General features: G+C 44.1%; 1 protein-coding gene across 1 annotated transcript in view; it reads left to right on the top strand.

Moving 5' to 3' along the window:
• The window catches only part of SCAI (suppressor of cancer cell invasion), a 37,959-nt gene extending 15,791 nt beyond the window's left edge, over nt 1–22,168 (top strand). Inside the window, exons 5-19 of the mRNA XM_085076675.1 lie at nt 1,471–1,566; nt 2,164–2,250; nt 2,770–2,868; nt 3,551–3,647; nt 4,411–4,509; nt 5,124–5,276; nt 5,771–5,872; nt 6,443–6,544; nt 7,173–7,251; nt 9,310–9,409; nt 9,865–9,946; nt 14,360–14,432; nt 14,978–15,151; nt 15,233–15,333; nt 16,421–22,168. Of these exons, the coding sequence (XP_084932801.1) occupies nt 1,471–1,566; nt 2,164–2,250; nt 2,770–2,868; nt 3,551–3,647; nt 4,411–4,509; nt 5,124–5,276; nt 5,771–5,872; nt 6,443–6,544; nt 7,173–7,251; nt 9,310–9,409; nt 9,865–9,946; nt 14,360–14,432; nt 14,978–15,151; nt 15,233–15,333; nt 16,421–16,570 (1,594 nt within the window). The 3' untranslated portion in view covers nt 16,571–22,168. The remainder of the gene's footprint in view (nt 1–1,470; nt 1,567–2,163; nt 2,251–2,769; nt 2,869–3,550; nt 3,648–4,410; nt 4,510–5,123; nt 5,277–5,770; nt 5,873–6,442; nt 6,545–7,172; nt 7,252–9,309; nt 9,410–9,864; nt 9,947–14,359; nt 14,433–14,977; nt 15,152–15,232; nt 15,334–16,420) is intronic.
• The last annotated feature ends 144 nt before the right edge of the window (nt 22,169–22,312 follow it).

Below are 22,312 nucleotides of genomic sequence, written 5' to 3'. Positions count from 1 at the left end.
CTCGCTACACCAACATATGCTCTAAGATTTTGAGCAGCTAATTGCAAGTTTGAGGGGATTTTTTTTGTTTTTTAATTTGGTAAAATCCTGCCCAGATTCCTTGGCATCTTCATGGAATATCAGCAGCAAGTACTGGAATGGTTTTCCAGGCTGGTAGGAGCTGTAGCTGGTAAGGGATTCATTTCACTTGTAGTAGCTGAGCTAGGTCCCTTCAAGCTGTGTGGGAAGTACAGTTGGCTGACGAGCAAAGGAATATTAATTTCCTTTCCTACCTCGGGTGCTGTTAAAGCAATTACAGTGAGCAGAAACAGGCCAGAACGCTGCTCTGAGATGGTGTGTACTGCTCTGCTTCTCTGACTCCTTCAGAGGACATGGCAAGGTTTCCTAAAGGTGGTGCTTCCCTTGGTCTCTACCCTCCAGGCTTGGAAGTGGATTGTGCTGCTTTTCTGCCCGTCTGCTGAAGGTGTACATGAACCAGCACAGTGATTTGAGAGAGCATTCCCTGCGGAAATCATTCTTGAATCAATTGAAAAAGGATGGTGTCTTGGAAAAGCTGTTCTACTTCCACTTGTAGAGTTGTGCACCTCCTTTGAATGAGCTTTGGTGTAGATGTATAGGGAATGTTTGCTGAGTGGGACTCAGGGGTTTGGTCTCCTCTGTTGCATTTGTTCCAAGATTCAGGTCACTCCCAGGAGATGGGAGAAGTGAGGGTTGAGAGCACAAACCTTTAAAGCCAAAATCCTTAGGAATACATCATAGTTTTGGGATGGAAATACACCACAGCACGGAAATTGAGGGGAGATAGGAGAGCAGAACTGAACTGGGTTGGCTGACTCACCTTGTAGCACTGGAGGCTGACAGGAAAAAAGCAGTTGTCAGGTTGTGTCATGTGACTGACTGTGAGTTAGAGGGTGACAAATGTGGTGATGAAGTAACACAACCCAGTGAATGTCAACTGTGAGCATCCATATGCTGACCTGACCTGGTGACATTGGGGCAGCAGTTTTGTTTATGATGGCATAGGCTCTGTTTCTGAAACACAGCAAACAGCCTTATCCATGTGAAAAAGATTATTTCCTTAGTGAGTAACAAGAAATACTATCAATCTAAATGAACTAATTTCCTTTAGATTATTCTGCTTGCCCTTGGGTTTTTCTTTATTATGATATTTTAAGGGTCCAATTTATCTTTCTGTGCATATAAACATAAAATTACTTCTCTTTTAGCAAGACTGTAAGATGTTTTCATGTAGGCACATGATCATTTCCTATTTGGAGAGGTCCAGTAACAACAGGTTCTGAGATACTCCAGGAATTATGGTTCTTGTAGTTCTGGGTGCAGGCAGAATTCTAAAGTATGTCAAGTGATTCCTGAACAAAGCTGTTCTGACTTTGACAGAGACATGTTTCTCTCATGTTTGGCTGACTCGATTCTGCTCCCTAACTCTGCTTTTGTCATTGTCTCTTGCAGGGATTTACCTCAGTATGGGCAGAAGCAGTGGCAATCCTATTTTGGGCGAACATTTGATGTTTACACCAAACTCTGGAAGTTCCAACAGCAGCACCGGTAAGGGAATGTTGTGGGCAGATGCATTGTGTGGGTTTACGTGCAGCTTTAATCTCTGGTATGCCCAGTGCACCAGCCAAGATTGAGATTTCACTGTGTTGTTCAAGCATGAAGGGAGGGAACAGCCGCTTCCTGCAGTGCTCACAGTCTATTGAATTAAAATGTTGCAGAGTTTTCAGTGTGACTTTTTTAACAAATCCTTTTGCTCTACCTGAGTGTATGATGCTTTAATTTCTTGCTGAGGAGGTGATGGATTCTGCAGAGCAGAATCTGGAATGGTGTGAAGTCTCTTGCTGCAGCGTGGGCTCTGATCCTTCACACCTTCCTCTGGCTGCATCGTCTGAGTGTTCCCCTGGGAAGTTGTGACCTTTTGTTGTGTGTGTTTTGTGCAACACACTTATGTCTGGTTTATGCAAGATAAACGGCCCTTGTTGTGGGGGTGTGTGCTGTTGGCTCTGTGAAGGGCTGCTGCTGGCAGCGCTGCACCACTAATGGAAACTGAATTTGGCCCTGCAATGTCTCTTTGTCTTGTGTGGTGGGATATTCTGGAAAATTTGGGAATGCCTTTTAATCTTTCTTTTCTCTCTTGCGACATAGACAAGTATTGGACAATCGGTATGGGTTGAAGAGGTGGCAAATTGGGGAAATTGCTTCCAAGATTGGACAGCTCTATTATCATTATTAGTAAGTAAGCACAGAAGAGGATTCGGTGGGCAATGCAGGGTTAGTGGCAGCTCCATGCCAAATATTTGGATGCTCAGTCAAGAGGAATTAGTATTTGGGCTGAGAGCCCTGGGGACTGCATGGGGTGCTGCAGGGAAAGGCCCCTGAGAGCCTGGTGCCACATTGCTGGTCACACTGGTGCTGCCCAAGGACTTCGCTTCTGCCTCCGAGCTATCTTCCATGCATGCTGCATTGGACTGTTGTGGAAGAGTGTGATTTGGGAAGAGTTTGGGAGCTTAATGCTCCTTTAAACTGTTCAGCGAGCCCATCACATGTGGGTGCAAGATGGGCAGCTTTGATTATTATCTGAAAGGGCATCCAAGCTCTGACATGTGTCTTCCCAGAATGGGAGTCTGGCTTTCGTATGATGTTGGAGGGAGTTTTGCCATGGATGCACAGGAAGGTTGAGGGGGCAGGAAGGGAGGGTTTGGCATGGCTTTCCCTCTGAGGCAGTGAGCTGATGCCATTGTTCCCCTGCAGCTTACGCACCTCCGAAACCAGCTATCTCAATGAGGCTTTCTCCTTCTACTCAGCAATTAGGCAGAGGTCGTACTACTCCCAAGTCAACAAAGAAGACAGGTATGTCTGAATGGAGGCCCTTGTTTTTTCAAGGCTAGAAAGGTGGATGGAAGCAACAAAGAGCTATAAACTGTAGGAGCATAACTGGGATAAATTCCATGTTGTTGAAGGAAGTTTCTTTTAATCCTCCTGCCATGATTGAAAATTTCAGGATAAATAAGAGCTTTGCAGTATGACTGGAAGAATATTGTTACCTTGTCCTGGATAGAAATTGTATCCTTGTAATGGATAGAAAGCCATTAGCCCCAAAGTTTTGTCACTTTGAATCCTGAGCAGTTTCAGTGCTACAACCCAGAATGCTGTGTCTGGAAGATGGGTCAGTGGGGCCAAAGCAGAGGAATCTATTTGATTCTTACCAGGCTTTTCAGGGGAACATCAGCTCGTACTGCAGTAGAGCAAGGTTTGAAGAGCCAGCCATGACATCTGACTCCCTTGCCCTTGTCTCGTAAGGAGATGGTGGAGAAGGAGGAGGCTGTGGCCTTCTTAAATTATTTTTTATGTCGCTGTACTCAATTTTAACTAAACCTCTATTCATCACCACATGAGTTCAGTCAGAACTCTTACTCTGCAAGTGTTCAGCCTTTCTCTGGTCTTAAACTCCTCCTGTCCCTTACCCCTGCTACCTGCCTCTCTTCTACATTAATCTCAAATTTGGCTGTGGTGTTTTTGTTGTTGTGTTTAGGCCTGAATTAGTGGTTAAGAAGCTGCGTTACTATGCAAGGTTTATAGTGGTTTGTCTCCTGCTCAACAAAATGGATGTTGTAAAGGACCTTGTAAAGGTATGTTAAAATCAGGATAAAGGTGCTGAGGGGTAGGAGGTTGCTGATCCTTGCTTTTCTAGTCTATCTGACATCCAGTGTAGTGAATATCTTCTGTGATTCAGACGTTTAATAATGATACTTTAAGCCCAAATGATCTGGTAGCATTGTTTGAACAGCAAGTAAAAATATTCCAATAGCTGCAGCCCAGACAGGGTGCCCTGGAAGTGCAGCAGAGGAACAGCAGGCTGCTCCCCACAGCATATGCTTCCCAGCCCCTCTGACAACCTTGCTTCAAGCAGCTCCTGGGCTTGACAGCTTTGTGTAGGTTGCATTGCTGTCTGTGTCACAGCTCCCTTGAACTGCAGGCTGAGCTTAGCACAGCTAAACCAGCCACACCATCCCCTTTCTCAAGGTATTTAAAGTTACTTGCAAGCTGAAATTTGAGTTCTTGGTATCCATAGCTTATGGTAAAAACCAGTGACATAGCTGTATGTGAGTGGGATGGTTATACTTAACTCCAGATATTCTTTGCATTTGGACCTACGTAAAAGACAATTTGCATTGCCAGAACTCAGCGCAGCATTGGCATTCTGTCTGCTGAAAGAGCGCGTTTTGGCTGGCATGTTAGTCAGGAGTGTGCTGCATATGTTCTCAAGGAATTTATTTATTTATTTATTATTCTTAAAGGCCGGCACAGCTAACCAAATGTAAGGTTACTGACTGCCTGTTAGTAGTCTGCTTTTAGGACTGACTGTGTTTGTCTCTGAACTGTTTACATCAGGAGCTGTCAGATGAAATTGAAGACTACACTCATCGTTTCAATACTGAAGATCAGGTGGAGTGGAACCTGGTTCTTCAGGAAGTGGCAGCATTTATTGAGGTGAGAATACCATTCCCTGTAGTTGTTTGTTTCAGAGTTTTCTGTCTTTTTGATGGAAGTGTTCCTGTATCACCATATCTGTGAGGGAAGCAGGTGTGCCAGTGCAAGGACAGAGGGCCTGTCCCATTAATCACTGACACATGTTCACAGGAGTATTTAAATATTGCCAGCGTTATCATTCACTCACTTCCTTTGCTATTCATTTCTACAAAGGGAAGGCAAACTAAAATAGGCAAACTAAAATTATTCTGAGTGTAGGAATATTTAGTTTATACCTAAGGAGTCAAATGTCATCAACAACCTTACAAATTCAGGCAGAATAGAGAAGCTGGAGCAGGGTCCATGTCACTAGAGGCAGTATGCTTTTCTCTGTACCTTCATGTGCTTGTACCATGTATTTCTTGCAGTCCCTAAGAACTTTGCTTTTCCAGATGGGAAGGCATTACCCTGTAGCTTGCATACAAATATATAAATACATGTATGGCAAAGTAATTTGAAAAATCTGCCTCAGTCGTGAAATGTTTCTTGTAAGTGCCGAGACCTGTGGACTGCTCTGTGACTGCAAATCTGTATGTTTTCCTGAATTCTTGATTTATTCCGGTTGCTTTTTTTAGGCAGACCCTGTCATGGTTTTAAATGATGACAACACCATTGTAATCACCTCTAACAGGCTTTCTGAGACGGGAGCTCCGTTGCTGGAGCAGGGGATGATAGTGGGACAGCTTGCTCTTGCAGATGCGCTCATTATTGGGAACTGCAACAACCAGGTAAAGGAAATTCTGGGCACCTGGGTTTGCATCTTTGGAGTCTCCCCCTGTGGCATCCCTTCTGATTATTCAACAGAGATTCCAACAGAGGAGAACACTGAAATATTTTTATTGTGATGTTTGTAGTGGCAGCCAGAGGAAGAGGGTTCTCAGAAATAAAAGCTAAAAATGAAATGTTAGATATTAGACTCATGGTACTGACCTCTCATTCAGCACCTGATTTGCACACATCCCAGAGAAGTCTGTAATTTGGAAGTAGGGTTCTGCAATGCAGAGACGGCCTGGCAGATCGGTAACAAATAGACTTTATCATATGTGAGCTTTTCTAGAAGTCATTCACAGCTCTTTAGAGATTCAAAGATGACACTGATGAGAGAGACAGAGAGAGAGAGAATGGTCTCTCTGATGTGCAGTGGAGTATCTTTGCTGGATAATTCCAAAGAAATACTTTTTGATGTGTATCTGGCAGAATAAACTGTTTGACTCTCTTGCAGGTCAAGTTCAGTGAGTTAACAATTGACATGTTTCGAATGCTGCAAGCCCTGGAGAGGGAACCGATGAACTTGGCGTCACAGATGAACAAACCTGGAATGCAGGTGAGTTCCACTTCAGTAACAAAACTGGCAACAGGTCTTAAATGGGTTTTTTGTTTGATTGGTTGGTCTTAAATAGTGTACTCCTTCAGTATTGTCACTTTGCAGAGCAAGTTAGGAAAGGTGGTGTAATTCTTACTGGAAATTAGTGAAGACTAGCTCCAACCCATGAACTCACCAGATTACTAAGTCACCTGAAAGTTAATGTCCCCTTCAGAGAAAGAATAAAGTGTTTTATCTGGGGCCAAAAGAAAATACAAATATTTTTTATTCATTTAATTGAGGTGAAGTGTGAATTTTGTCACTCATTTCTTGGGTGATACTTTAGAGAGTAGGAAAGATTTAGCTAGCAAGTTTCGGTGAGGGATAATACAAAGTTCTGGTTTGAATATTGTGCATTTTGCTTTAGTGTGTAGTAGGAAATGCAGAATGGGCAGACCATTTGTGTGGGAAATGTGTTGGAGATGAACATTCTAATAAATAGAAATTTAGAGTAGTGGGTTATGAAACTGCTTTGATAAGATCTTGTTGTTTGGGGTTTTTGAGTAGTATTTTGTTTCTTTCTTTTAACAGGAGTCAACAGAGAAACCAGCCAGGCGGGAAAACCCCCATAAATACCTACTTTATAAACCAACTTTTAGCCAGCTATATACATTTTTAGCAGCATCATTTAAGGTTTGTGAAATTGGTGAATTTATTTATAATTAAAAAGATACAGGACTGTGTGTGAGACTGAATGAAATGTGGATCTCCACTGATCTGGAGAATAGAAGAATCTCAAGAGTATTCTTTCATTTCATTTCATTTCATGCCAAGCACAATCCAAAATCAGGGAAGAACATCAGGAAATTGTTGCTCTAGAGCACTGTATAGCTGCTGAGTCTCCAGTCTTGTATCCCATTTGAACTGGAAACAAAACTTCCTTTGTGAATTGTTTGGGAGTTGGGGTCTGCATGGATCTTGGCAGCTTTTGGTTTCCATATCATGGAAAGCCTCAGATCTGGACAGATGGTAAGAGTCTGTGTGGAAGTAGATGCTTTCTCAGTGCTGCTTGGAGCTGTGATATCAGCCTGATGTTTGTGTGGAGAGAAGTTACAGACATTTCATCAGGTGGCTTTTGGTCTGTTGGAAGGGGTGTGAGGTGGGACAGGGCAAATACCCATGCCAAGAGCAGAGTGGAGGGGAGCCAGAAGCAGGAGTGGCACAATTATAATGACAATGTATTTCTGAAGGTGATGATTCAGTATTAAAATAGACTTGTACCTTTCTTCCCTTGCCACTGCTCTCCTTGTCTGCATTCCAGGAGCTGCCTGCAAACAGTGTGCTGCTGATTTACCTGTCTGCCACGGGCGTGTTTCCATCAGGTCGTTCGGATAGTGAAGGTACAATAAAGGAATGCTCCCTGTCATGAACAGGGCTTGAATTCTCTTTATGTTCCAGGACAAGTGACCAAGAAAGATGTCACAAAGCTCCTTTTAAAAGACAAGTCAATTCGATTCTCCTGTCTACTTAGTAAGATAGTCTTTATTTTCCACAAACAATGATTAAATCTTTGTGTTTTAATTAGTGTACATTAACCTGAGAACTTTTTAAAGGACACATCCAGTTTTTGATGCATCTGAAGTATTAAAAGCCTCCCAATTTTGAAGACCACGTGGCTCAGTTGATGCATCAGCGTAAAGTTCATAAACTGGCTCAATGGCACTCTGTGATTCTTTCCAATCCCCGGCAGCAGGAGAACGTGTGGCCAGGAGATGGGTGGTGAAAGGACTCGAGCAGCTGCAGGGACTGGTCTATTTGCACGTTCATTAACCTGACAATTCAAGCCCTTCTCATGATTTTTGACAATTCCCCTCACTTCACCTTCCTGTTCTTTGCAATCTAGCAGAATATTTGGATGCAGCTGCAATGTAAAAGCTGATAACTGGTTGGCTGAAGTAAACATGGTCCAAAGATCTGTTAATATAATTCAAGAAAAAAAATCAAAATAACTTTTTAACATCCTAAATATTGTAAAAACCTCATCTGTTTGAGACTTGCATTCCTTTATAAGATGCATGCTTTGTCCTCCCCAGTGCATGATTTGTAGAGCTCTCAAAATGTTAAAAGAAAAAAAATCCCTGTCAGCTTTGGATGGTGGCAGTGATTTTTTTTTAATGCTTTTAACATTTTCCTTCTTGCTGCAACTTGGTACTAGGTCCTAACTGAAGTGTGTTCTCTAAAGCCTGTGGTATGTCCCCCTCTCTGCATGTGTTGTTTCAGCTTAAGACCTTGTGGCAGAGGCATCCAGGCTCAGTCACCTGAAGAGCTGCACAGCCAGAGTGCAGCTTTCATTCAATGAATCCATCACAACTGCATTCTTTTAATAAGGTGGTGTGGTCTGCACACAGTTCTGCCTTATTAAAAGGGAGAGCAGCTGCAAGTTGCACTGTCCATCGCCTGCAAGCCATGTGTTTGGCAGACCACGTGAGGTGTTTGTAACAGTGCTAAATTAATGTTTGTTCTGTTCCTGATTTTGTATCCCCAAAGCTTCCTTTAAATGGAAAGGCGCCCTGTATCCAAACCTGAAAAAATTGCATTTGGTGGCCAAATATGGGTCAGCCAAGACTGCAAATGTATGACAGAATGAGGAAGCCCTAATACTTTATTTTATTAATGTTAGTGACATTTCATACCCATACCAATAGCAGAAATATTTCTTGTATATTGTAGGATTTGATATTTTTTATAGCCATTGCTTTCATCTTTGCTCTCCATCAGACATTCAGGGAGTAGCTCAGTTTTACAAATTGAGCAGAATATTCAGCTTACGGTGGGAATACATGTCCAGGGTGTGTGCATGTGAAAATTGTGAATTCTGACTTTGAAATCTTAAGATACAAACTTTTGCTATAGAATTGAATTCTAGTTAAAACTGTTTTGTCCCTTGTTATTCTCTGAGCTCTCTCTTCTCCCATTTGCAGTGTTAGAGCTGCAAATTATAGTAGTGTTTCTAGTCTTTTGATTAATTTAGCCTTATTTTTTGATCAAATTCTGAATCTGCAATATGCAAACTCATAGAGTAATTTTATAAAGGTATTGATTTTCCTGTATCAGATGTGTAATGGGTTTTACTATTTTTTTCTAAAGTGTAACAAGAGCCAATATTTGGATCTTTTGCATTATGTTTGTGGATAAATAGTGAATAATTAAATCAGAAGTTATGAAGTTGCATTCCTTGCTTCTATTTGATAGATGCTGAAATTGCTCAGAAAGTGTAAAAAGGAATATGCAGTTAGTGAAGTCTCCACATTCCTCTCCCCCCTCCCTACAACTGCAGTAGTTCAGATTCCCGTAGTTTTCTGGGATTTGTTGTTGCTTCCTCCCTTTCATGTAATCACTAAATGTCTAACAGAGGTGAGTTGCCCCTGCTGATTTTAGTTTCCTTTTTCCACGTGAAGGTCCCTACGATTTTGGGGGTGTTCTGACAAACAGTAACAGGGACATTATCAACGGGGATGCCATCCACAAGCGCAACCAGTCCTACAAAGAGATGCACTGGTGAGTGTCCTGGTGTCACACCTGCAAATTCACAAGAGTTTGTCTTTAATAGAGAAAAATGCATCAACGCCTCTGGAACTCAAACTCCTCACTGCAGGACATCATAATGGAGATTGGCTTGAACACTTAGAAATGAATACGCTACTTTAAATGATTATTTAAACACTTCAGCTTTACTTACGGGAGTTAACAAAAGTTCTTAATTACTGGCAAACTTCACGTTAGTGATGGATGGCTTCTCAAGAAGTTAAACATCTACTAAACTAATAAGTCCCACAGCCCATATTATAGACAATACCAAATTAGTTGTGCAGTTACTCTCTGAGGATGAATCTGGGGACTGGGGCATGGGGAATCTGTGTGGGCACAGATTTTTATCTGGCTGTGGGCAGCCGTGTGTCTGAGACACTTGTGCAGCAGTTCTGGTGCTCTGAGGTGTCCCTTTCTCTCTGCAGCCTCCACCCTGGAGATCTCTACCCTTTCACCAGAAAGCCCCTGTTCATCATCGTGGACTCTTCCAACAGTGTCGCCTACAAGGTAAGGCCCTTGGAGGCAGCTCCTCATGTGGTAGGATACAGTGCCAACCCCTAGTTAGCTTACACTTTTAACAGGCTATTTTTTTAAACAGTTTGTATTCAGTCTTTCTTTTCTTTTGAGGTTGTGCATGCTAGTCAGGATCTGACCCTATGAATAGGAACAAGAAGGAGAAGCACATGAACAGCCGCTCATTGGAAAGTAATAAATCCTCCTGGAGGGAAAAAAGGTTCAAGATTTCCAAGGTCTCTGGTGGGAGGTTTATTTTTGTTTTATACCAAAGACAAATCTCGGTGTGTGTGCATGGGGGAGGGAGATAACTAATGTGCTTTTCTTTTTTCCAGTCATCCAACATTCAGTTGCTTTTAAGCAGCAGAAAGGAGACAAAGCATTGAGCCTGATCTTATAAAACACGGGGTGTCTGTGTCTGAAAAGTGTCTGAACCAAGGAAGTAACAAGCCTCAAATTAGCATCCAGTGTTACTGTAGAGTGGTGTTTGCTTGGACACTGAGCCTCCTTCCTAGGGTGCTCTGGATTTACAGTAGAATTGCTCCATGCCAAATCACCTCTGGGAATCTGCAATTCGGGTAATACAGAAGCAGGCATTGCACTCGTGGTGGTGGCCAGTTGAATCTGGAGAGCATCACACATTTATTTCATTCATGAATGGGGTAATAAGAATGTGCTATATCTGGGGAAAGTGCCACTTCTTCTGTGTTCCTTTTTATAGCTCCATTATGTGCAGTGAGGGAAGGGAGCATCCACAGCTGCATTTCGGAGGAGGAACAGGGACGTCTAGTGGCCAGAGGAACTTGTGCCTTGTTCAGTGTGCACAGGCTGTGCTGTTGGTTTAAAGGCATGTGTTGGCCAAGGAGAGGTACTAAATCAGTGCTCAGTGTGATTCAGGATAGTTCTGCACTGGGCCAAGGAACTCCTGCCCAACAGTCAGATAATGATCTGGCCTTTCTGTTGGGTCTTTGTTTGTTGTAGTGTAATGTATCTCAGAGGGATTTTTAAACACCACTTTTTTAAAGTTCGCCACACTGGGTTTCAGAGCAAGTCTGCTTTTTCTTGAATTCCCTTCCTTATTTAAATGGAGGGAAATACAATTTGAATGATTTACTTGTTTTTCTGAGAAAGTGAGCATTTGGAAGGGGTTTATTTCCCTCTACTCTTTCCTGACATTCATTCCAGTATAACATCAGGGGGATTTGTTTTGTTTCAGGGGAAAAAGTATGGCTTATGTTTGGGTTTTGGTTTGGTTTTGGTTTTTTTACCCCCTTCCTCTCTAATAGAGTTGTTGAAAGATGTCAAGTGGATCAGCTGTGTAAGGGAGTAAGGGATTCCAGCTCTGGACAGACTTGGGTTCTGTGGACAGTTTAGAGAAAAGGACCTGTTTGGGACAATGGATTTCCACATGTAGATTTGTAGGTCTTGTGAGAATAACTGTCAAGTGTTTACAGTAGAATTTGCTTTTTGCATTACATTTAAATTTGATAATTAAATTTTCTTTAGATTTTGTGGGCACACAGTAGGCAACTCTGTAACCTCCATTGAGCTTCTTTTCCTTGTTCTGCAATGTTCTGCAGTGAGTCTGTTCAGCACAGCTGGTGCAGAGCATCCATCTCTGCCTATGTGGAAGGAGCACAGAAATGTGAGCTTTGGAAGTATTTCAGGACAGGATTATAGAAGTGGCTGCTAGGAGCACTGACCCAGATCAGAACAGTGTGGGCACAACTGCGAGGAACCTAAAAAAGAAATATGGTCAGCATTTCAGAAGTGACATTCACCTTCCCCGTCTCTTGCCACTGAACATAGGCAGACGTGTGTAGGGACGGGTTTAGGTATCTTGCCTTCTTTTCCGCTGAAGGTACATGGCAGAGCTCTCAAAGTCAGTGTTTTCCAGCCCTTGTACACTCCTGCTTGTGGTTGTGCTGGGGTCCTTGTCCCCAGAGTGCCCTGCCAGGGCTGTCCTGTGACTGTCCCCAGGTGGGCTGGGAGGTGTCTGCAGGCTCAAGCATTGGCATGAACAAAGAGGTTCTGTGCGACTGTGTGAGGAGTTGAAGTCAGTACTGACTTTCTTCCACATGGCTGCTCTGATCTTTCCTGATAGGACAGGAGCTATTCTGACATTTAAATGTCACTGCCAGCAGTACCGGCAGGAACAGCAACTGCTCACACATCTTTTTCTGCAGCCCATTCCTGCTCTCCTGCACGCATCCCCATCCTCTCCCTCTCTCTGGAGGGCTTAAATGGTGATGACTGGAAGTAAGTCCTGCCAGGAAGTGACTTGCCAGTTTGTCAAATCAGCGGCACTTGAACAGCTTCCTCCCCTGTATATTTAGCTGAAAGTGGAAGATAACTGCAAATCGAGCATATCTACTGAAAGCCGTGATTTTTTTTTTAACGCTTCCGTTTAAATATAGATGGCTGTGTGTTCTTGAAGGTTACCACTGCATATGTGGATGAAATAATATTTTTAAATCAATATCTTCCTGTAGCTGTGGTTGTCTAGGATCGTGGATCATGGTCAAATGCAATGTTTTAAAACCAAACCAAACCAAAACCTCCAGCCAGTGAGAATGCAAAGCCTTTGTCAGTGATGTGGTATAAATACTTAGCTTAGCAAAGCTTACATGTGAAGTGATTTCTTTTGGAGATGATGGGTAGTTCTGTTTTGGAAAGAGATGTACATGACATGCATTGTAAAAAGTAGCAGGACTTCTGTTGGAAAACTTGAACACTGAAGTAAAAAGCAATCAATTTTGAAATAAAATGGGGTTTATCCTTTTCAGAGTTGTCCATGTACTGAAAGATAGGGCATTCCTTACCCAGAAGGGTAGGATCTGTCAGCATCTGGACTGCAGGGCAGGTTTTCCTGGCTTAACCTCTGCTGGGACAAAGTCCAGAGTACTCTCAGATGGTGCTTAAGACCCCCAAGTGACCCAGGGGTGCTCTTGCCTGTTGGACTGCAGGGTTGTTCTCACTGGTGGCACGTCTGCTTTGGTCTGTAACTGAGTGGCAGAAGATGGAATTAATTAAACATGTCAATCTGCTCATGAGTACTGAGCATACGAGTTATTGGAGAAGGTAAAACCTGCCAGTGTGTGTTCAGTTCAAACCAGCAGTGCCTGGGGTGACTCCTGGAGTTTAAAACGTTTCTTTCACCAATTCCTGGGCTGATCTGTAGTTACTGTCTGCAAGGGAATTGCCTTTGTTTCTTCCTTAGAGACCAAACCTTAGTATCCAGCATTATCAATCTTCCCTGTGCTCCTAATGAACTAGAAGGGCTTTTAGCACTACTCAGCAGTCTGTCAGAGATGGGAAATGTTTTATTTTGATTAGACTAGGTTTCTGTCTCTAGTATTTAGCAGATTTAAATCAAATTAATTCTGTAAAACTAATTTAACTGAAATATACTGCCTAGAAGGGAAAGTTCATTTGAATTGTGCAGAGGCCAAAAATAATTAAAAATTTAACTGTTTGATTGTTCTACACAAGCAAATTCTTCTGGTGTTGTTTGTCTTACACTTGTAAACTGCAGTTTAAAGAATCTAATCTGTAGATGTGTGTGTGGTACTCGTGTGCTCTGGAGACATGGTTTCAGTCTGTTCTGAGAGGATGCAGACACAATCACTTATATTTTCTATAGCTTTGCAAGCCTTCAGTTTTAAGAAGGCTGTTCTGGTGATTGCTAATGAGGTTGTGTACATGATCTTTGGCTTTTTTCCCTTTGTGATAATTGTTTACCACCAGACAGATACACAGTAGGACTGTTATCAGGTAAATATTGGTGAAACTGGACAATGGTGGTGTTTCAGGTTCTGCAGACATACTTGTGCAACAGGACACTTCGGCAATATTTAAGGTGGTGGTGGAAGGGACATGAAATGAGTGTTGCAAAATGAGGGTTCAGTACAGCAGACGTTGAGGTTGTGATACTTGTAATACTTGCTTTAAAGGAAATTTACTTTAAAACTTCTCCTCTGGGCCCTCCTGTTTCATCAGACATAGCTCCTTCTGGTAGAAAGAAAAGGGGAAAGGAATGGTTTTGACTGGGCAGTTCAGCTGGTGTTGAGGGAAGATGCTAAACCCAGTGGCTTCTGCTTTTACTGCAGAACATGTTTTGGTTTTTTTTCCAAGGAATGTGTTACTACTGAAAGCCATATTTCCATGAAACTAGTGTCTGCCATCAGTACCAATGAAATGAGAGAATTGTAATTCCTTTAAAAGGTAGTTGGCTGTATTTCATCTGTGATCTCTGAGTACATGAACTTGTCAGGTGCATTGCCAATGCTGAGCTGTGTGAGGGGCTTTAGTGTCTTGTGTCATTAATATGATTTGTACCCTTGACTTGCTGAATATTCAAGGCAAGCAAAGTGACCATCAATACTTCAAAATTCTTATCTGTTACAGAATTTCACAAACTTATTTGGACAGCCATTGGTGTGCTTGCTTTCTCCAACAGCATATCCAAAAGCATTGCAAGGTATGTGCAGTATTGCATTTCCCAATGAGCTGCAGTTGCATCATGTATTTATCCCAAACAGAACTAAGATTCCTCAGGAAAAACAGCTTTTCACTACTATGTAACCCCTGAATCAGATTAACACTCCGTGAAGTAGTATGATAAGGTTTAGCTACTGTTTGTGGTAAATAATTGGTTCCAACACTGATGATACTTCCACAGATCCTCCAACAAGTGCTAGGAGCAAAGGCTCTCCTACATGGAGACTGAGGGAATGGCCAGCCCAGTGCAGGGTGGTGGTGGTTATTGCAGCTCTGAGCAGCTTTATACTCCCAGAAAGGGAGCAGAGTCAGTTAAGGTGTCTTGGTGTTAATGCACGTCTCCAGCAAGCCTTTATTGCCAGTCATTGATCAGGTCGGCAGGAGAGAAGGTGTAACTAACACACAGGAGTAGCTCCTCTGTGGTGGAATTTAGTGGGTGAGTGACTTCATTCTGTGGCAGGGACAGCGTTTCTGTTTCATGTGCCAAATGTATCCCTTTGTCTATTGATTTATTTTTCCTTTTAGATCAGTCTCAGCGGGGTAGCCTCTTCACACTCTTTCTGAACAATCCGTTAATGGCATTCCTGTTTGTCTCTGGATTATCAAGCATGCGCCGAGGATTGTGGGAGAAGTGTCAGGATTACCTCAGAAAAATCAACCGGGACATTGCCCAGCTGCTGACCCATTCCCGATCCATAGGTATGGCCTGGCCAAGCACAGCTGAGCCTCTCTGGGGATTTTAAGCCTTTCTAAACTGAGCTTTCTTTGCCTTCTGTACAGATCAGTCATTTCTTCAGTTTTTTGGGGATGAGTTTCTTCGCTTGCTTCTCACAAGATTTATCTTCTGTTCGGCTACTATGAGGATGCACAAAATCTTCCGGGTATGCAGGGATGTCTGTGCTTGGTGGGAATGCCAGGCCAGGGCTGTACAACTGTCCTGGCTTGGGTGGGAGGGTGCAAGGGCTGAGCAGACCCCTGTGCCTGCCCTCAGAAAGGTGACTGATGCTCACGTGCTGCTCCTGCAGCTTGCACTGAGGCTGTGCCTTTGTGTCTCCAAAGGCATGAAGCCTTTGACTTGCAGGAGCCTCAGTCCTGCACGTAATGCAGCAGGCACACTGCAGTTCATATATGTCACTCTGGACAGCCCTGTCTGCTAGAAAAATTCCTCTTAGTAACTTAAGATTATTATTTCTATGCAACCAGAAAGGTGTAGAACAAGAATATAAGAGGAAGTGGGGAGGAATGGGTCATTATTTCTGGATTGTGTTCATGTGAATGGGTTTTGAAAGGTCTTTGAAGTGTAAATGAATAAGCTAAATGGGAAGATGGTATTTTCCCTTCCTGTTGGTTAAAGCTGTGCCAACAGTGAAGTCTGCTTCACTGAAATCTACACCATTTTATATGAGTGTGGGCATATAAACTGCCTGCTCCATTTTAAACACTGTAGGAAAAAATGGGAGTGGAGCACAGAGAGGTACAGTATTCAGTTGTGGAGCTGCAGACATCCAGCAGCTCTCCAAGCCTTAGTCAGCTCTCTGGGCTGCTCTGGAAGAGAAGTAGGTCTGTATTAGTGGGGAGAGATTTGCCCCCAGTGTCTTAGATATTTGTTTTAGGATGAGATGAATCTCCCACTGGAGATGCTTACATATCTGTAATTTCAAGAAATGAACTTCAGCCTAGTAGGTAAGTACAGGTGAAATCTTTTTGTCTTTTTTTAGTGTTTCTTTTTTTATTTTTTTCTGCAAAGCTTCAGTGATCATACAGATAACTATCTCAGATGAACAGGCATTCGTATTGACACTGTGACCATCTCTGAGTCAATGGAAAGAGAAAACTGAAAATTCTAGAATATTTTCTCTTCTGTGCCATACTGAACAGATTAGGGTGAAATTGGCCTTCTGCAATCTTCTTCCTAGAGGGTGTGAAAGAAATGATTGTCTGATTCTCTTTTTTTTCACTGTCATCTAGCAGGAGACTCGAAATTATCCCGAATCTTATCCTCAGCTGCCAAGAGATGAAACGGTGGAGAACCCTCACCTCCAAAAGCACATTTTGGAGCTGGCTTCCATACTGGATGTTAGGAATGTTTTCCTGGAAAACACACTCGATGACTATTAAAAGAAACTGTCTTACTGCAAAGGGGATTCCCTGGCCACAGATTTTGAATGGTGCAGTTTTATAATGTGAAAATCATAAAAGGAAGTACTTGATTTTATTTTTAAATGTAGGACCATTATTTTAAAAAGTAATAATAAACAGCTGTTAGTTGAGCTGTTCCATTCTGTATGGGGTCAATTTTATAAGCAGAAGTTTTCATGTCTTTTAAATGTTAAACGAAAGAATCACTAGAGGTTTATTTCTGGTCTTGTGGCTGTCAACCACATTTCCAACAGCTGATCCTAAGCATAGAAGTATTATTGGTAACCTTTAGCCCAGATTTGTGGAAATCCTTTATTTTTATACAATTTTAAGAAATTGGAAAGAAAAAAATCAACAGAAAACCCAGTATTTTATCCCCAAAGAGTTTGGATTTGAAATGGTAAAGATGGAACCACACAGTGCAAACCAACAATAGCAATAACACAGATTCCTTCATAACAAATATATTTTTTCAGTCTTAGGCAAGTGAAGAGACAAAACTGTGGACAATTAAGTTGCATTTGGAGCAGTGCTTTGAAGTGGATTTGTAAAGATACTTCATGCTCCCTATATGTTTGACACAGCAGTTTTCTGCATGAACTGTGCACTGCTGGCCAAGGACCTGGTTGGGCATGTGGTCAATAGGTGAACAAATTGCAACCCCTGAAAGTCAGCCCCCACCTCTCACTGTCCTGTGGGGCATCCTGCTGTTTGTGCTGCTGCCACAGGAGGAGGGGGCATTCTTCAATTTGAGGTACTATTAGAAATTCCAGCATTTCCAGCAGGTGTTATCCCTCGTTTCCGTGTGTGGATGGAATGTGTGGCTCCCACAGCATGAGCACTCCCTGACAGGAGTCCTGTACGGTGCTGTCCCAGCCCCTCCTGTCACTCGTGTGTCTGACCCCGCTGTGCCACAGCCCTGTGCCCTGGGAGAGGTGCTGATGTTCCCCTTGCAGGTGAAACCAAGTGGGAGCTGCCATAACCCCCTGGATGTTTTGCATGTCACCCCCGTGGCTCAGTCCTGCCCTGTAACAGGAGCAGCTGTAACTGTGGCAGCACCCTTGGCTCCCCAGCCCGTAAGCTCAGTGCAGCTGTCTGCAGGAGGACAGTGGCCTTTGGGAAGGGGCTGGCTGGAGAAGGCTGTTCTGGCTGCTGGGAAGATTCTGGGCTGTTCTGGCTGGCTCCTTTGGGACTGCACTGCCTGCCCTGCAGAGCTAGAGGAGCTCTGGCAGCTCCTGGCAGTGCAGGCTGAGGAAAGACCAGGGAATGGAGATACTTTATTAAATGAAAAAGTCAATTGTCAGTGTTCCATGGGCTGCTAGAAAAGAAAGGACAAGTCTGATGAGTGCTTTTTGTTGAATCCCAGCCACGCCTCTGTGCTTAGGTGGAAACAGTGCAGAACTTGGTGACTACCATAGTGTCATGACAGTCCTGGGTGCAGTGCATCACACAGGGTGTGATTTGGTCAGCCAGAACAGCACTGGTGGATCTGTTCCACTGAGGGAGCGCAGTGTGGAACAACAGGAATGGCTGCAGGGTAGCTGGGGAGTTTGCATGAAGGCTCTTTGTAGCTGGGCTGAAGCTTGCACCATCCATTCTTTATTTCCCAAATGTACAAAATCCTGTGAATGCTCGTGTTTGTCCTTAGCAGTCTTGAAGCTGGTACATTGAAACCCCCCCTTGGTGCTGCACTTTGGACTCTGGCAGGACTTCATTTCCCGGGCTGTGGAGTCTGTTCTATGGAGTGTGTGTTTGTGTGTGTGCATGTGTGTGCTCGGTGTTTGTGTGTGTATGTACAGTACACATACATCTACTGGCTGGTGTAAATTGTAAATATGTATATATGTATAGGTACTTGTATATGTATTAAAAAGAATGAACCACTACAATGTCTATATACAAAATTTATGTATACACACATACGCCATGTTGGGTGGATTCCACAAGGTGCTGCAGATCATTTGTGGTTGTAGTAAAGGTTATGGCTCTTCTGCCACTGTAATTTGCTGTTTCCAGGGACTTACCCTTGGACCTTGAAGTAATTAATAACTGATTGCAGGAACAGGAGCCCTTAGTTAGCCAGGGGAATGGGTACCCCTGTATGTATTACAGTGATAAGATCCATGTATTTACTATTAAGCTGATCCCTGTCTTTCTGCCTGGTAGGAGGTCCCCAGGTGCTAAATGTGGGATTGTGTGTGGAGGCTAAAGATGCAGGAAGCCTTTAATGCAGCAGCAAGTGAGAGGCGAGTTATCTGTTGCCGTGCCTGCTGTTCCTCCACCAGCAGTTTTCATCTTGCGTGGAAAAAGGGAATTCAGTTTTCCCCAGCTCACTGCCTTCCAACCAAATGCTTTGCTTTGCTTTAGCTTTTGCTTTGATGAAGCTATTCTCATTTTGGTTCCATCTCTGTGGAAAAGAGAAGAGTATGCTGTTTCCAAGCATAGGAGTGATGATGATGATTATTCCACTCGAGTGTGCTGGTGAACCTCTGGGACATTGCTTGGGAACTGACTGGGGAAGCCTTGGTGGTTCTCACCTTCCTTTAGCCAGGCTGAAGTGGGGAGTCCTTACCTGTGACCTGAAAGTCTTCTACCCTTTGCAGCCCTTCAAGGAGGTTCTGTTTGCTTTTTGCCAAGGTAGATCTCATCAGAGAAGAATGCACTTTTTAAAAAACAAAACAAAAAGCCCTGAAGAAGCTGGAATGTAGGAGGAGAATATAGGCCTTGAAAATTAGTTTGGAAGTTGAACTAAGTAGCAATGACTGTCCAAGTCAAAAATTCATTCTTGAGGTTCCTAATTCTCCTCTTACCTGCTGATCTTTGTTAGAAGGTTCAGTGCTTGGACATTCAAAGATAAAAATTTCACTCCTGTTGTGCTGGGAGGTGTATGGAATTGTACTGTGGAAGCAGAGGGCTCATACCCTCTGTCTGCTCTAGCTGTAGCTAGGATGTGTCTGGCCTTGGATTTTGAGCCAGCCCCTCCCTTGCCACCCAAAGAACTGCATTCAAGCTGAAACTGTTGATATTTTCCCCTCCAAGTAAAAGCTTGTCTTGTTTGAACTAAGTCATTCTAAACTTGTGCTACTGTGTGCTCTGTGCTATGGTCGTAGGTACCTCTCGGTGTATGCTTGTGTGTACTGAAGAAAATCTGGTTTCTGTATCTCGCAGTCCTCAGTGTGGAAGCAAAGCAAAGACTGAACTCTTTAAGGGAGAAGAGAACAAATCCTTTTCTTCTCAGGCCTGATGCCTTCCCTCTTGTCTTGCTGTCCCTTTCTCCATGTATCTTTATTGCTTATATTAGCAGAGAAGACTTGCCAGCACCAGGCAATGCCAAATTAAAGGGGTAAATTCTGCATGTAATACATTGAGAGGACAAGGTGAACTGGACCAACTGTGTCCTTACAGGACTGCTCCTGCCTGGCTCCCTACTCCCTGCATGTGGTGTGCTCAGATGAATCCTGCTCCCACAGTAGGTTTGTGCTCCTGCTCAAACTGGCTTTGCAATATCTTGCCAAAGTTACTGCTGTTGTCTTTTTCTCCCCCTTTGACTTCTCAAAATAACAGTGATAGGGGAATGTAGGGTTACCTTTTAATGCTCTGGTTTTTAATTCCTCTTGGGATGTACATTTTGCTTTGTGCACAAGCTAAATGGAGCACTAACTTCCATAAGCTGTGCACCTGGGACATGCTCTCCGGAGTGCTTTCTTGAGAAGTTTCAGGACCTTTCTTTGAGTAATTCATCAAAATAATATTTGTCAAGTCACAACTGACTAAACCCCTCCAGACTGTTCCCCAGGGAGATGTGCAGAGATGTCTTTAAAGGGTCATAGGAAATAGATGGGGCAGCAGGAAATTTGGCTTCAATTAATCGTCTTCAAAAACTACAATTTGAGTAACTGTGGTCAGGCTTCTCCCCTAAGGATGGGATGGAAGTGCAGTTCCATAGCATGAGTTAGAAAGCACCTCCCCTGCCCCACTGCCTCCTGTGTCCTGTAACCATGCTGTGCTGCAAGTCTGCTCCTTCCCAAAAGCTAAAAATCTTGGACTCTGTCTGAACAACTGTTTTGTCTTGAGGTTTCTTTTGTAAAGCTTTACCTGTGTTCCATTGCTCAGTAACTGTCCGAGTGCAGCTCAGTGGTGCAGCAGCAGCCGAGCCTGGCTCAGTCCTGGTGGTGTTGCGTGCTGACCCGGGGTGGCTGTGGCTGCTCCTGGGGCTAAGGGAGTTCTGCAGGCAGCAACAGTTGTATGAATAAGGGGAGAAATCTAATATAGAGAGCTGGAAACTGCTCTGTGCACCTTGTAAGGTCAGTCTGGGCACAGTAGCTGGGGCAAAGCTGTCGAGGACAGATTCTGCACTCCCAAAGGGGCTCTCTTACATTTGTAACATCGGACTTTTAGAGCAATACTGTTCTGTGACCAAATGTATTCAAGTGCTTTGAAGATCCGGGTGTCCACTGCTAGAGCAGAGGACACATGTAACTGCTTTAGATTTGGGAGTGACGGCCAACTACTTTTGTTTTGCCGTCTAAACCGTTACTGTGCCAAGACTGAGGAGAGTTAGTTCAAGATTTCTGAATGACACATCGTTTGGGGATTAAGGACTGTCTGAATTCTGCCCTGATGCGTGCATAGGTGTTTTGTTCTTAGTTCCATTGCCGTAGGGAGCAGACCCCAGCACAGCTCGCTGGTCTGCAGCAGCCACAGAGCAGAGCAGATCTCACCAGCCCCATCCCAGCAGCTTCTCCTTGCAGAATAAACCCTGCTGGGAGGATCTGTCCCCTCGACTTCACAGATCGCTTTTGGCACGTGTTGGTGGTCATTCTGCCATTGCACTGGTTTGTTGGGAGCAGGATTCTGCCTCATGCAGGCTGAAAAGCACAAGTTGCTTCTGCCCTGGGCGAGGCCCGGCAAGAAGGACAAGGGGAGCGCAGGTGGGAGCATTTGGGAGCGTTCTGGAAATGCAGAGGGACCGTGCCTCAGGCAGCCCAGCTGCACAGGTACAGGGAGTGTTTTGCCTCTGAGAATCGAATTATTTATTACCAAAAGTAATTTTATAGTGAATTGGTTTAAAGTTATTTTACAGCTGTGTGCCTGTATATCGTATTTTGGTAAAAACGGATATTTTCCTTAAAATATATAGAGATATATAAATAAACTTTTTTTTGGAGCAAATGGACTTTTTTGCAAGGGATCTGTAATCGCCAAAGCAGTGTGATGCCAGAAGCGACCGTGCCGTTGTTGTGGGTGTCTGCGGAGGGAAGCAGCGTGTTTGTGTTCTGCTGGACACTGCGGGAGAAGCCAAGCCGCGATGGACCTGAGCCCTGCCGTTTGTCCCCGGGCGGCTGACACAGACCGAGCGCCAGCCCCGCGACCTGCTCGTCACCGCCCTTCCAGCCCTTCCAGAGACTTTGGAGCAGATTTCCGTTCGCTTTTGTCCCCGCCGCGCCGGGGCCGCTCCTGCCCGGTGTTCGCGGTTGTGCCGTGTCCGAGCCGTTCGCTGTCCCTGTCCCGGCCGCCGCCGCGGCCCCGGCGCCGCCGACGGACTGTGCTGTCAATAAACTGTGGTAAACGCTCGTACCGAGGCGCCTGGTCCGCTCCGGGAGGGACACGGGAGGGCGGAGCGGGGCTGAGGGCGGAGCGGGGCTGAAGGCGGAGCGGGGCTGAGGGCGGAGCAGAGCTCAGGGAGGAGCGGGGCCGGGGCGGGGCGGGGCTGAGGGAGGA

This window comes from Lichenostomus cassidix, chromosome 17 (assembly GCF_008360975.1).
Source record: "Lichenostomus cassidix isolate B80296 chromosome 17, HeHo_3.0, whole genome shotgun sequence".
Taxonomy (NCBI): Eukaryota; Metazoa; Chordata; class Aves; order Passeriformes; family Meliphagidae; genus Lichenostomus; species Lichenostomus cassidix.
Note: the sequence above shows the minus strand (reverse complement) of the source record. Positions and strands in the feature narration are given on the sequence as shown.